The sequence below is a fragment of the Crinia signifera genome, unplaced genomic scaffold (assembly GCF_055691185.1).
Source record: "Crinia signifera unplaced genomic scaffold, ASM5569118v1 HAP2_SCAFFOLD_97, whole genome shotgun sequence".
Taxonomy (NCBI): domain Eukaryota; kingdom Metazoa; phylum Chordata; class Amphibia; order Anura; family Myobatrachidae; genus Crinia; species Crinia signifera.
Window position 1 is genome coordinate 238,197 of NW_028142851.1, and position 14,088 is coordinate 252,284.

The window sequence follows — 14,088 nt, forward strand, 5'->3', positions numbered from 1 at the left end:
TAGAAAGACAGCGCAAACTGTGTCCACCTTTTGTGTGTGTTGTGGTTTTGCTTTTGGGGGTTGGTATCCCCGGGTGTGACACGTTGCTGCAGTTGGTTTTAGCGCAGAAATACCTCTACCACTTTTGTCTCTTTCCATTCTATGTCATGCAGGGCTCCTACCGACCATCATGCTTAATTGAATTTTCCCTATGTATTTCCCAAAAATTGAAAAATCTTTATTTTTCAGACTGGAATTAAACTATGCAGCAAAACTTTAACACTGAAGTTAAAATTTAGTATCTCTTTTATGAGATTTCACATAAACAAGATTAAATACAGATGACTACCCCATGTAATATCCAGGGGTACAACCCATAATCAGAATATAGCCCAAAGCTATAATAGGTAGATTATATTACAGGGGGTATCACAGCTAGGACACACACCTTAGTTAGATCTGCAAAAAAGTTTGGTACTTCTTTACTTTCACGGCGCCAGCATGGCGCCGCGCGTACTTCCGGGTTACGCTCGCCACTAATTAAGTTAAATAAACGGGGTTAACGCCATGCCAACATGGATAGTTCATACCCCCACTATCCATGTTGGCATGGAGTTGATTTTAATTAGCGTGGCGAGCGTAGCGAGCCACCGAGCCCGCAGCGTGGGCGAGCGAAGCGAGCCCCGCAAGGGGACTCTGACGCGCGGCGCCATGCTGGCGCCGTGAAAGTAAAGAAGTACCAAAAGTTTGAACTTGATGGAAGTATGTCTTTTTCAACCTCAACTACTATGTTACTATGTATGACTGGAACATGTTCCCAACATGTTTAACATGTATTACAAGTAATACAAATGTGTTCTCACACACCCAGCCTCAATACACTGTGCAGTGCGACATGTCTCTTACGACAAAACTGCCATGTCTCGTAGGACTGTTGGGTGCCTTTTTTGCCTGTAAATACATTTCAGGTGAAGTGGTTTGGACAAAGCAAGTGCTGAATAATTTTTTTTTATTTGAAAGTTTTAGATCTACAGTATGTGCGACAGTCCGTATACGTAGCACAACGGATCTTGGCCTGGAAAAAGCTGATACACCGTAGCACTAATAGAGGGTAAACACGTTGAGCTATGCACTATTTTTGTATTTGATTTTGCTTATAATTGAATAGAAAATAGAATGAGCATCGAATGCTTTTCCTACAGTCGATGCAGAATCAATTCCAATGCGCTCTCCCGTGTCGTGTAAATCAAATAGAAAAATAGTCTTGTCAGGTAAGACTATATAGTACAGATCTGTACTACATAGTCAAATGCAAATGCGAACACTGTAACCAACCCAGATCCAGACACAGACCCAGATTGAAATAGAAAGTGAAATCTCACCGTGTGTACACACCCTAAGTATGCAGATTCAGACCCCACTGCATACTGATATACAATTGTCACATATAAAATTAATCAGCACAGTCTGCTGGTGCATCCTAGTCATACAGCAACTAAGTCGTGGAAAGCAGCAATACTGTATGGAGGACACATCTGTAAATCTACATAACTATATTTTGCCCATTATTCTAGTGATAAATAAAGTATATTGGACTAAAAAAACAAAAAAACAGTAGACTTTCTTTGTTAGTTACAGTTAGGATGCAGAACAATATAGGCCTGAATTTCATAGCCTGTAATTTGTGTGATTTCTGTCAGATAGTTGCTAGATTTAAATAAACATTTTGTTTTAAGCAAAAGTCACATTGGTAATATAATGAATAGGTGTAAAGTGGTAATTTGTTTTAAGGCAAAACCAAAGTGACATGCTGTTACATTAGGGCCACAGTGGCATATGAGTTACACACAGAGAAAGGCAATTTACTATAAGTTCAGAAGATGGAGAAAGTACAGAACACACAAATCTAACTTACCTGATGAGTATGGCTGTGCGTATATAGGGAAGCCAGTCGGTACAAGCTCTTGTAGTGCTGGGGAAAGCGGCTTAGACACAATGTGAAGGAAGTGATGCATTGCTCTATTAAGACTTTGCGCTGTTCCTCAGATCCCTCAGGTAGACTTTGGGGGTACTCTAATACTTCCACAGTGGTTTCAGATTTCCTTCTTTGGTCTCCCAGAGGTAGTGGATGTGAAAATGTCCTAATGGGCGTGGTATAGGTAGGAGGGCTCTGAACCTCAGGTGCCATTCTCATCTCCGTTGTGCCAGGGGTGTCGGGCTGGTCCAAATGCTCTTCCATTTTCCCTGCAAATGTTGAGCACACATGAAATATTTACCACCATCTAAATTTCAAAATAAAAGCAGCCCACAATATTCCCTGATTATCAATTTACTCTGTATGTATATGTAATGAAGTATACATATAAAAATGCACTTGGCCAACAGAGTGACTACAATATTATTTAATTTGTATTTAATTGTGGGTTCTAATGAATGCTTAGTATTAGTTTGTTGTACACGCGCACTGAGTCTCACAGGCTAGCTGCCGCACTAACGGTTGACTAATCCGTGAAGTTAGATATCATTGTATGTTTTCTAGTGCTGCGCTCTGCCTTTTATGGTTGTGCACTCTAATGTTGTTTCATATATAGTAATGACCATCAATGTACATTTTAAGCATTTATAGTGCGATGTATTTTCAGGTGTAATAAACTTTACAGATGTGATTTGCACACAAATCGATTTTGTTCCTAGGAAAAGCTGTACAAGATTGTTACTCAACAAAAATACAGACAAGAAATCATAAAGAAAAATCAAAAATAAAGCAGAATAGAAACTAAAAACGGTTTACTATCTCAAGTTAGTCTCTTTCCAGGCTGGGATGATGGATCAGAGCTGGCCTGGTGGAAAGAATAATGTAGGCAAAAGATGACTCCGTTTGTATCCTGTGTCAATAACGGCATCCCGTTAATTGACAATTAATGCTTACTGTCTCTATGTTCAGAATTTAACTGGTATTTCATCTTCAGGTACCTCTTTCATTGGTGGTTCAGCGGGTTCTTCATTTCAGGGGAAGGTACTAACATTCGTTTTGTGCGGATGCCTCACAGTCAGGATGCTTGCACCGGGAGGCATGTAGATGACACTACTCCCTGTGCTTCGTTCTCCGTCCTGTTTGGCACCATGGCTCTGTGGGTTAGCAGCGCACAGCGACTGATACCGTTGGATACCGCTTGGTCACCCTCTTACAGGTTCCCTGCACTAGCTCTGTGTTCTCCTACCCGTACTCACCTAAGACGATTTTGGTCCTATGCTGGATCTGGCGTCTCCCGTCTGGTGCGTGCACGCACTGTCTGTCAGAAGCTGCGTGTGCTTTTCCTGCGGTGGCCTCTCGTATGAGGAAGAGTACGCTGTAATGTGGTTCCTTCATAAAGGGTATGTCCTCCAACGTGTTTCAGCTACTTGTAGCCTTCTTCTAGGGAGATGTGTCACAGACAGTGCGTGCACGCACCAGACGGAAGACGCCAGATCCAGCGTGGGACCGAAATCTTCTTAGGTGAGTACGGGGAGGAGAACACAGAGCTAGTGCAGGGAACCTGTAAGAGGGTGACCAGGCACGGCGGCGGTATCCAACGGTATCAGTTGCTGTGCGCTGTTAACCCACAGAGACACGGAGCCACACAGGACGGAGAACGCAGCACAGGGAGTATCATCTACATGGCTCCCGGTGCAAGCGACCTGACTGTGAGGCACCTGAGTCCGGGAACCCGCACAAAATGAATGTTAGTATCTATCTTAGTTCTATTCTGTTTATTTTTGATTTATTGTCTGCATTTTGTTGAATAACAATCTTGCACAGCTTTTCCTAGGAACAAAATCAATTAGGGTGCAAATCACATCTAATGAATGCTTGTCCGTCGCCATATGCTTACCCCTTTCCTCCGCTGTTGTTGGGACATCTCTGTAATGTGCTGTTGTGTGAGAGTAATTGGATCTCTTCTCCAAGTACAGTCTCTTGGTGCTGTCCTGGGAGCTGGCTGGCTCCGTGAAGGTGTCCTGTGTTGAGCTAGAGTCTGACAGGACAACTGGCATACTGTCCTGGCTGCGTTCTAAGGGGGGAAAAAAGGCAGTGAGTGGAATCGCCAGACTAACAGATGCCCTCCACCAGCAAGCATTCAACACTAAGCCACAAATGCAAAGTACAGGGAAGGAACAAGTCAAACAGCTTTCAACATCACCTGCCGTCCTCCAGAAGCACAAAATTAACCATTTTTCACTTACAGTAGGTACAGAGAATTATAAGATCCAGTATTATTAGTAGACCTAGACAGACATGGGATAGAGTGTTAGATGACTATGCAGCACTCTGCAGAGAACCCTTATTGTTTTCTAACATACTATGCCACAGGCGATAAGCACACAGGGCCTGTTTCTGAGTTGCATGCAATACCAAATGTGGACACATTGAGCGATTGTTAGTAAATTGAGCTAGCATAGTAGGCTGCATACACAGCTTAAGCACTTATAGGCGATGCCCAGTTGTTACTTCTCATTTGTGGCTGGATGGGTGTGAATTGGTAGCAATGGCTCAGTGATGGGACATTTTGCAGGTAGAATAAATGTGCCATGGCACATTGGTCTGTATAGAGTTCCATCCTATCCTGAGTTGAGTGCATGCCGAGATCTGTGTGTAGTGTCATCTATACACAGGATTGGGGTGGTGCAGATACTGGTGATAGTAACAACAGCTGCTCTCATAAACAGACACCTTGGGGCAGAGCCCTCTCAGATTCATAGAACTTGGCTACTGTCAGATAGTCACATGGGACTTCTGATCTTGGGAAGTGAATGGAATAGCACCAGCATTTCGTGCAACTCAAAATCGGACCCACAATTTAGATAAAGTGAAATAGCACACAGTGATATAAACCTAGAACATGCTACATAACCTTGCAATTATATTATTTACCTGCATTGTATTCACGGGTGTGAGTTACCGGGCAACAGTCGCACTTTATAGCAGCCTGCATTCGCACAAAACTGCTCACACCCCTACAATGTGTGAATTCAGGGTGAGAGTGGGCCGCAACGAGATGCAATGCTGTTGCAGTTTTAATGACACGGCAACTGCAACTCACACCCTTCACGGATTATTGAATTGATACAGTAATGCAGTAAATTTAGTGGGGGCGATTCAATAGTTTTTATAAGTCCAATGTCCAGTCTAAAGTGACGAGTCTTATCATGCTGATAGCACCCAGACAAAGGGCAGTATTCAATGAGAATTTTCTCCTTGCATGGCGAGAGGTTTTATCCTCTCGCCATGCACTCGCCGTCTTTTTACGGAGATTCTCCATGTTTGGAGATTCTCCGTCACGGGTCTTTAGACACTATTCAATGTCGCAGTGGCTCGTTGCCCCTTGCGGCGAATCTTAACCCCTGCAGCAGACGAGCGTCCGTTGCAGGGAGCCGTGGGACGGTGGCAGGCAGGGAGATTGAAGTCTCCCTGCCTGCCCCAGAATGTATGTGGAGGAGGGCTCCCCGGGACCCAGGCAGCACAAGCTGCCCCCCCCCCCCCACCAGAGCCAGCAGGGGACCGGGTATATTCACTGCTCCCGATCGTGCATATGTAATGATCGGGCGCAGTGAATATATGAATATCTAATGAGCGGCTCTCGGCTCCGGCCCCCTCCTGGCTGTTATATGTAAAAAAAAAAATTTATTTTAAAAGTTCACATTCCACTTCTCCATGAAAAGATGGAGAATTGCTACATGGAGAACACAGCGAAAATCACTTAGAAAGACTGCGAAAATATCACATTGAATGGGGTGGTTCTCTTTTTGAGACCAAAATTCTCCGTCCAACGCGAAAAAAGCACAAATTCGCCATAAAACACGGCAAAATTTTCTCATTGAATACTGCCCAAAGTGAGTTTAGCTGCATAAAATGACTTAACCAGACCAAGGTGATGGGCGAGACGTGAAAAGTGCTGTTTGGGTTCCCAAACGGATGACTTTTCATTGTGTCTCTCTAGAGTAAGATTCCCCGTTCCCAGAAATCCTGTAACGTAACCTGGGATTCCTACATTGTGTAATAAGAACAAGATTAATTCTGACATTTCTTTTAAGCCCAGTACACATGGAGCAATATATTGCTCAGTGTCCCGTTTTCACCAGCGACCAGAGATGGTCACTGATAAAAAGGAGACTCTCTGCCGGGGGAAACAGCTGATCGCAGAAGCATGCTCCTCCAACCAGCGACCATCCCAGGACTGGTCATGGGAGCATGCTCCCGGCAACAGTCGCCCCGTACACATGGGTATAAGGTCCCTTAGCTACCATATCCCTGGCGATATAGGCTAGAGTCGCCACGTGTGTATGGGCTTTACTCTTCCATTGCTGAAAATAAGGGTAGTGTGACAGTCAAGTCCATGTTGATTATCTAGTAGTTTAATATTGACTGCACAGGAGAATAAACTTTTAAAATAACAAGTTTTGTTATAGTGATTTTTTTTTTATTATATGCACAACTGAAAAGTGGTAGAAGAAACCTATTATTGCATTTCTTATTAAATATCTACTAGCACATATCACAACTAAAAATGCGAAACCGTTAAGGCTTTTAAAACATTTTTGAGAGGAATGTTTTGTGAGGGAAGCATACTGTCCTATCAGACTTCCTACCGTTACACTAAAGCTGGGTACACATATATACAATCCAACCGTTTGGCCGACTGTACTCCCGTCGGACCGTCCGCAAACAACAGCCGATCACGCGCGTACACACCTGTACAATTTTCCTTGCGACGTCCGATGTACTCCCGTCCAAACAGTCGCAAGAAAAAGATTGTACCACCGTACACACTCTCTCGATTTGGGCTTTTGACACGATATAAATGAACAAAATTATCATAATGGGCTGGGTTAAGGGCATACCAAAACAAAGAGGCGTGAGTACAGAACCTAAACAAAAGTGACAGGGTACGCGTCTACTAAACTTCAGTATAGAAATGCCGGTCTGGTCCCGCAGTTAAATTTGAGAGGCACAAGCAGACAGACAATAGCCCTTAAAATGGCTAAGGATAATACAAGGCACAGTTGCTAATATTTCAATATGCATTACATAATGTGACACACACGGATCACCAAACTTCTATAAAGCCGGGTATGCGACTAGTTAGTTTGCGGTAGTCACCCTGCCAAACTTCTATGAAGCCGGGTATGCGAGTATAGTTAGTTTACGGTAGTCACCCTGTAGTCGCAAACTGCTATAAAGCCGGGTATGCGAGTATAGTCAGTTTGCGGTAGTCACCCTGTAGTCGCAAACTGCTATAAAGCCGGGTATGCGAGTATAGTCAGTTTGCGGTAGTCACCCTGTAGTCGCAAACTGCTATAAAGCTGGGTATGCGAGTATAGTCAGTTTGCGGTAGTCACCCTGTAGTCGCATACCCGGCTTTATAGCAGTTTGGCAGGGTGACTACCGCAAACTGACAAGTCGCATACCCGGCTTTATAGAAATAATGAACTACAATAGTTACACTATAATAAGTACATAGATTCCATTCATGAAGTTGTAATGGCTGGACGAACATGCATATTAGATGTAAATGTGTAGCAGCAAATGATATCAGAAATAAAAAGGGGAGATTTATGAGGTGAATATACTGAACACAGTTTATTTAATCAGTAATAGTGCAATGTTACAATGTTGTCAAAACAAGTCTAGATGGTAACAATTGGAAGCAACACATGTAACAATGTTAGATAAAAGGGTATGTGCACATATAATGTCTGAAAATGGTGAATGTTAATGTGGCTATTACAAAACAATATGCATTACATAATGTGACACACACGGAGCACCAAACTTCTATAAAGCCGGGTATGCGAGTATAGTCAGTTTGCGGTAGTCACCCTGTAGTCGCATACCCGGCTTTATAGCAGTTTGATGCTCCATCTAATATGCATGTTCGTCCAGCCATTACAACTTCATGAATGCAATCTATGTACTTATTATAGTGTAACTATTGTAGTTCATTATTTCTATAAAGCCGGGTATGCAACTTGTCAGTTTGCGGTAGTCACCCTGCCAAACTGCTATAAAGCCGGGTATGCGACTACAGGGTGACTACCGCAAACTGACTATACTCGCATACCCGGCTTTATAGAAGTTTGGCAGAGTGACTACCGCAAACTGACTAGTCGCATACCCGGCTTTATAGAAGTTTGGTGCTCCGTGTGTGTCACATTATGTAATGCATATTGAAATATTAGCAACTGTGCCTTGTATTATCCTTCATTTTAAGGGCTATTGTCGGTCTGCTTGTGCCTCTCAAATTCCTTTATGTTGTGACAGCCTGATATATCATGAGCAGCGGAGCCGCGGCTCCGTGAATTACATTAACCCTGTCACCTCCACACATGATTTATTCATGTGTGCTTTCTGAATGCAATGTACTTATTATATTGTAACTATATCTGTAGGAGAGATTATGCAGCTATGGAACGCCCACATGGGCGTTCCAGCTTTGGCAGTATAATCGCAAGGACGGCAGCATATCGGTCGGACGTGCGTACACACTGCACTTTTGTTCCGATATGAGGCCGTCCTGTCGGATGAAAATTAAACTGCAAAGAACCATCGACCGACCGAGTATGGACGGACAAGACAGTTTTTTGCCGTTTATCGCTCGTACGGGACAGCGTACACACATATACAATTGAACGGCTGTCCGACCCAGAACGGAAGAACGGCCCGACAATTGTATATATGTGTACCCAGCTTAAGATAAACAAATGAGCATTTAAAGGCTGTCATTCTTTTTACTGATTTAGGGGCCGATGTTTTAATAATAGCTTTAATACTGCGATTATTAACAGTTCATATCGAAATGGACTTTCAATCTAACAAAACTTCAGATTCCGGAACTGGACAGCATAAAGTGGTTCTCGATCAGATGGCGAAGGCCGATGGGGCCATGCTCTGGAAAGCTAGTTTTCGGCGATCAGTATATAGGGGTTAGATCAGGGTCCCCATGGGTAAATATAGGGACTATTGTCTAGTAGCTAATAAGACTTATATGAAATCTCCTGCATTCAGTTGTTAGGATACAGGAGCAATTCATACAATTCTGATACCAGCTGATTGTTTTGGACATATGTCATGCACCAAGTCAGAATGAATAATCCAGTCAAACCGCTTTTTTGGAATGATAATCAGCCCTAGGTGTTGCATACAGATGCTAGGATCATCAGACAAGAGCAGCTAATCGTCCGATCAGCATGACTATTGCACAGTGTGTGTACATTGCAAAGGATGTAAGTGAACACCAGACTACAACTGACTAATCTTTGAAATATTTCTATAGTGCAGATTACACAGGAATAGAACACAATCCAGCTGTATGTACACATTATAGAGATTAGTTGTATAGATTGTTTAGTAAATGACCTGCTTCCATTAGAAACCTAAAATCAACTTTAGATACAGTTTTGGTCAACAACTACTACATAAAGAACATATATTGTGATAACATGGCGGACAAGAAACACAAAAAGACTTTTACGTATACAGTCTATAAGCCGTTTGATGCACAACCAAACTGATGTTACATTTAAATGTGATTTTTTTGTTTGTTGTAAAAACAAGTTGAAGCTTAGAAGCAGCAGGGATAAGCATGGAGCCAAAGACCAGGTAAAGAACAGCAGTGGATCCTCTGTATCAAATGCATTGAATACACTCAGGCATAGTGGAATAAAAGAGGCCAAGTCTGCAGGTGCACAAACTCCATGCGTACAGAATTGTATTGCCCAGCCTTGCAGTATTTCCAGCTGTGGCGCTGCTTTTCCATGAATCACCACCTGCACTCTGGGAAAACCCATCAGTGCTAGGTTCATTAAGCACAGAAACCTGCCAGCATGGCGGATAAAAATCTATTACATAGATGTCCTAAACTTTTCAATAAAATAACATTTAAGAGATTGAGGTGTTAGGAAATCAATGACGTAAGTGGAAAGATATGCAGAACATGCTGGCTCAGATAAGGAATGCATCTGATTTGGGAATTTCACAGTGTCTGAGTAAAAGGTGTCACATGGGCACTTTACGGATGTTCTTAATCTCTAAGATCTGATCATTGTCAGATGATGAAGAGCACTGATTGAACTAGGCCAAGCAAGAGGACAATCCAATCCGTCAGCATGCATCTCCCCCCACCAGCCAGAAGGAAAAGGGGCATTCAGGAGAATGAGAGCCTCCTCCAAACGGGACAGAGTCCACCTTAAGAAACACAGAATATGAAATGTATGAAACTATACCAGTCACTAATATGAGGAAAATGTGGATCAATTAAATAAATATATTGGGTGTAAGTTGTTTAGTTTTGTAGGCATGCCACTTTGACTAATGTTTCATTAGCAGAAATCCAAACCACCCGCTATCTACCCTGTCCACATATATGAATGTCTATGGTCATAGTAAATCATTTGGTAAATAAGGAATATATGTGCTCTTTTTTCTAAACTAATGAGGAGACCTTAACGTGGTGAGCAGGTAGATATATTTGGCCAAATGTATGCTAACATCCTCATAAATGAATTCTAAAAGGAATACATGTTAGCAGTAATGATTGCATAGTGCACCTGCAACCCCACTCTGTTTTGCTTATAGCTAAAAATCTCAGCAAGGTAGCACCTCTCATTACAGGGTGTGCAGTCTAGGGCCCCCCTCTTTCCATAGTCTTAGCTATAAAGTCTTTGCACTTCCTTATGAAACCTACTGATTCTATATCAATATAGAAGTCCCGTTTGGGTTTGGCTTGTGCAGCAATAGACCTTGTGCATCACACAAATGCTACCAGCAGAGGGGGATAGGGAGTAGGTTAGTGAGCGGCAATAGTTGACTGTCACCCAATGTGCCAGCCAGAGCTGTGGATGATGGACAGATGTTCCCCTGAGCACACCTCCCCAGCAATCAGAGCTTTGCCCGGCGCTGGTGGTATTGAGAAGGGGGGACAGTACCGTCCGGTGTGGCCTGATGACGGGGGGGTTTACATTTGATGTAATCGTGGTCAATCGGAGTGGCTGTGTAAGGTGGAGATGTCAGACCTGGACCAGAGGAGGAAGGAATGAAGTTCCCGGGGCCCGGCATCATCCCAGCTGAAGAACGAGAGTCCTCATCCAATGTGTTCTGCTTCTCCCTATTTTACAAATTAAATGACACAAGCATATCAGACACCGTCATAATAAACAGAAATCAATGCTAGCCGGTATCCTTATCATAATAAAAAATATTATAATTGTAAAGGGCCATACACATGGGCGATGGGTGTCCTGTGCTGAGCGATGTGCTTAAACACTAATCTGTGTGGACCAGTGTTATGTGGTGAGAACACTGGCAATCTGACTAGATATTGACTACATGCAGTCAAGACCTAGTCAGGCAATTGCGATGCGCACCGTCGCTGGGGTGTGGGCGATGTGTGCTTAATTTCTAAGCTATCTAGTACGATCGTTTAGAAATAGCCTTGAATCGCCCTGTGGGTACAGGCCTTAAGAAACAAAGATAGGCGATCTATAGTATACCATAGACAGTAGTTTATATACATACAGTATATGCCAAGCACTGGCACACAGTACATTTAGATGTAATGGGTACACTGTTATAAAACATACTTCTCAGTAGATTTGGGAGCATTCTTCTCCTCTCCCTTGGCAAATGGTCCTTCTGAAGCTTCCTTCATGACGTTGAACAACATTTTCCTATCAAGTTCCTGTTCATTTTTTTCCAGCAGCTTCAGGACAGAAGCATGAAGACGGAAATATACCTATTGAGAAAATATATAAGAACATGTAACTGTGTCCACTGTTTAACTTCACTGTCACAGAAAGAGAGGTATCACAGCTTCTCATTGGCCCATTCCTTTTCTCCCAAGATTGGTTTATTCACCAGTCAGCCTATCCGTTTTAGTTCTAATTCATCAGTCTGTTTTCAGTACTATAACCTGCACCATCAGCCACCCCCAGTTTTTTGAGCATCTGCATGTTGTGGAATCTGAAATATCTCTCATTCCAAATTTCGTGCACATTTTTTCCATCTAAAACATTTATACCCTATCATTGCAAACACAGCATATTTACTGACTTACAAGAGGTAAAGATAAGTCAGCAGGTCTATATAACATGCAATTGATCTCATTATGGATTATCACACTGATCTTCTGAAGTAACTCCCTATATGATCACTGTATTCATGTGCACACGCATAAGCTTTAAAACCCAAAGCATCGACTTGTGATACTTGCACAAGAAATGATTGCTAGTTTATTAAACAGGCATAGCTGTGTTTGTTACCTCTAAAGCCTCCATGGCCAGCTCTGGAGGATTATGATAATGGATCTTCTTCGGATAACGAGCAGCCTCTTCGTGTAGGTAGTGTGCTGCCTGCTTGTAGTGCTGCAGATACAACTCTGGAGCCACCTTTTGTTTTTCACAGATTTTTCCCAACATATAGTGAATCAACCATTCCTCTTCATCCCCATCTCCCTCACAGCGGGATGCAGAGGTGAAGCACTGCCGCGCTGTCTCCAGCATGCTATCCCGGCGCTCCTTCAGCTGTAAAAAAAAAAAAACACAATATCCCTGCTGGTTATTACAATACCATTGTCCACATTCATAATACTGACATAGGGGATATTCAATCCGGTGTCACAACTGTCGGGCTGGTCCCATATCCGTGACCCGGTCCCGTTCACGGCTGGCTCAACATCAGCTCGGCAGGCGGGATTCAATGTCCAAAAAGGGGAGTGGCCGCGAGATATGGATGTAAATCGCTGAGCTGCGGCCGGGAGCTCGTAAATTTTTGCCCATTCTCGGAAGAACGGACCGACTGCTTGTGAAGTCGGGCCCGTTCTGCCGAGATCCCTGTTCAATGTCGTTGGGGAAGACAGCATTTAATAGGGCCCCGCCGCTATTTCCCCTGTCGGGAATAGCGGCGGGGGATTGAATACCCCCCAGAGTGTGTAAGACTATAACCATAGTAGGACATATTTATTAAATTATATTCAGGAAAAACCTACAATGTTTACTTACAAAAATCTCTTTGTGCTTTGAGAAGGGATTGCAATGTAGTACCGATAATCGTAAGGTAGACAATAACAAAGTGCATAGAGACATATCCAACCCAACATAACAACATGTAATGCTGGCCACACATCAGACCAACTTTTCTCCAACCATCCAACTAGTTGGTTGGTTGGTCTGAAAATCTAGTACTGTATGGGGGCAAATGCCAATAAGCAATTTGCTCACAAAGTCAGGTAAATAGACAAAAACATACAGTGAAATTGTTTAAATCAAATATGTCCAACTAGAGTACATTGTCTGAGTGACAGTTGTTGTCCATTTTCAGATTTGGGGAAAGAATGACTTAATTACATATGCTCTTATCCAGTACCAGGTTTTTATGATGTGTAGCAAGCATTAGTAATGGGCTCTAACCTGGGATGCTGACATTTTAGTCAGCTGTGGTTGGTTACTGGTCAAATCACCAGAATCCCAATTATTAAGTAATAATTCAATAAATACATTTTGCTGGCTGATCAGTTCAAATAACACTGGTTTTGTAACCGTTACAGTGAAGAAAATTATTTAGCTAAGGAATGCCACGCCAATCTGGTCTAAGGCTACTAAAATTTATATACAAATGTTATATTTTTCCTTACAAAAAGTAATATCTGCCACCCAAACCTAAACCATTAGGTATCTGGTCCCTGAGTCGACAATGTCTAGGTTGACAGTCATTAGGTCAACCGCTTATTGGTCGACACCTAAGAATGGTCGACAGACTCAAATCGACATTCACCGAAAGCTTTAATTTGACATGGTCGACTAGCAAAAGGTCAACACAAGTTTTTCAAAAAATTTTTGGTACAAACCGACTTGGTTCATACTTTGCTATCCATGTGGACATAGAGGAGAATATAATAGTGTGCCGAGCACAGTGAGGCACTGTGCCTGCATGAGCCATGCGAGGAGACGCAGGACACTTATACGGTGTCAATGTCAACATATATTGACAGACACACATAAACTGTGAACAACTTGCGTCTGCCTTTTGAGTGTCGAAGATGACCATGTCTACCTAAAGATGTGTCGACCTTCTGTCACTAT

The 14,088-nt window shown here is 42.7% G+C and overlaps 1 protein-coding gene across 6 annotated transcripts in view; it reads right to left on the reverse strand.

Moving 5' to 3' along the window:
• Nucleotides 1-14,088, reverse strand: part of CABIN1 (calcineurin binding protein 1) — a 245,997-nt gene that overhangs the window by 121,241 nt on the left and 110,668 nt on the right. For 5 of the 6 annotated variants that reach the window (XM_083168467.1, XM_083168471.1, XM_083168466.1 and 2 more), the window contains 5 exons: nucleotides 12,271-12,531; nucleotides 11,593-11,744; nucleotides 10,939-11,117; nucleotides 3,852-4,028; nucleotides 1,895-2,223 (listed from right to left, as the gene is read on the reverse strand). In XM_083168467.1, the coding sequence (XP_083024593.1) occupies nucleotides 1,895-2,223; nucleotides 3,852-4,028; nucleotides 10,939-11,117; nucleotides 11,593-11,744; nucleotides 12,271-12,531 (1,098 nt within the window). The remainder of the gene's footprint in view (nucleotides 1-1,894; nucleotides 2,224-3,851; nucleotides 4,029-10,938; nucleotides 11,118-11,592; nucleotides 11,745-12,270; nucleotides 12,532-14,088) is intronic. The other variant, XM_083168470.1, reaches the window with a different exon arrangement.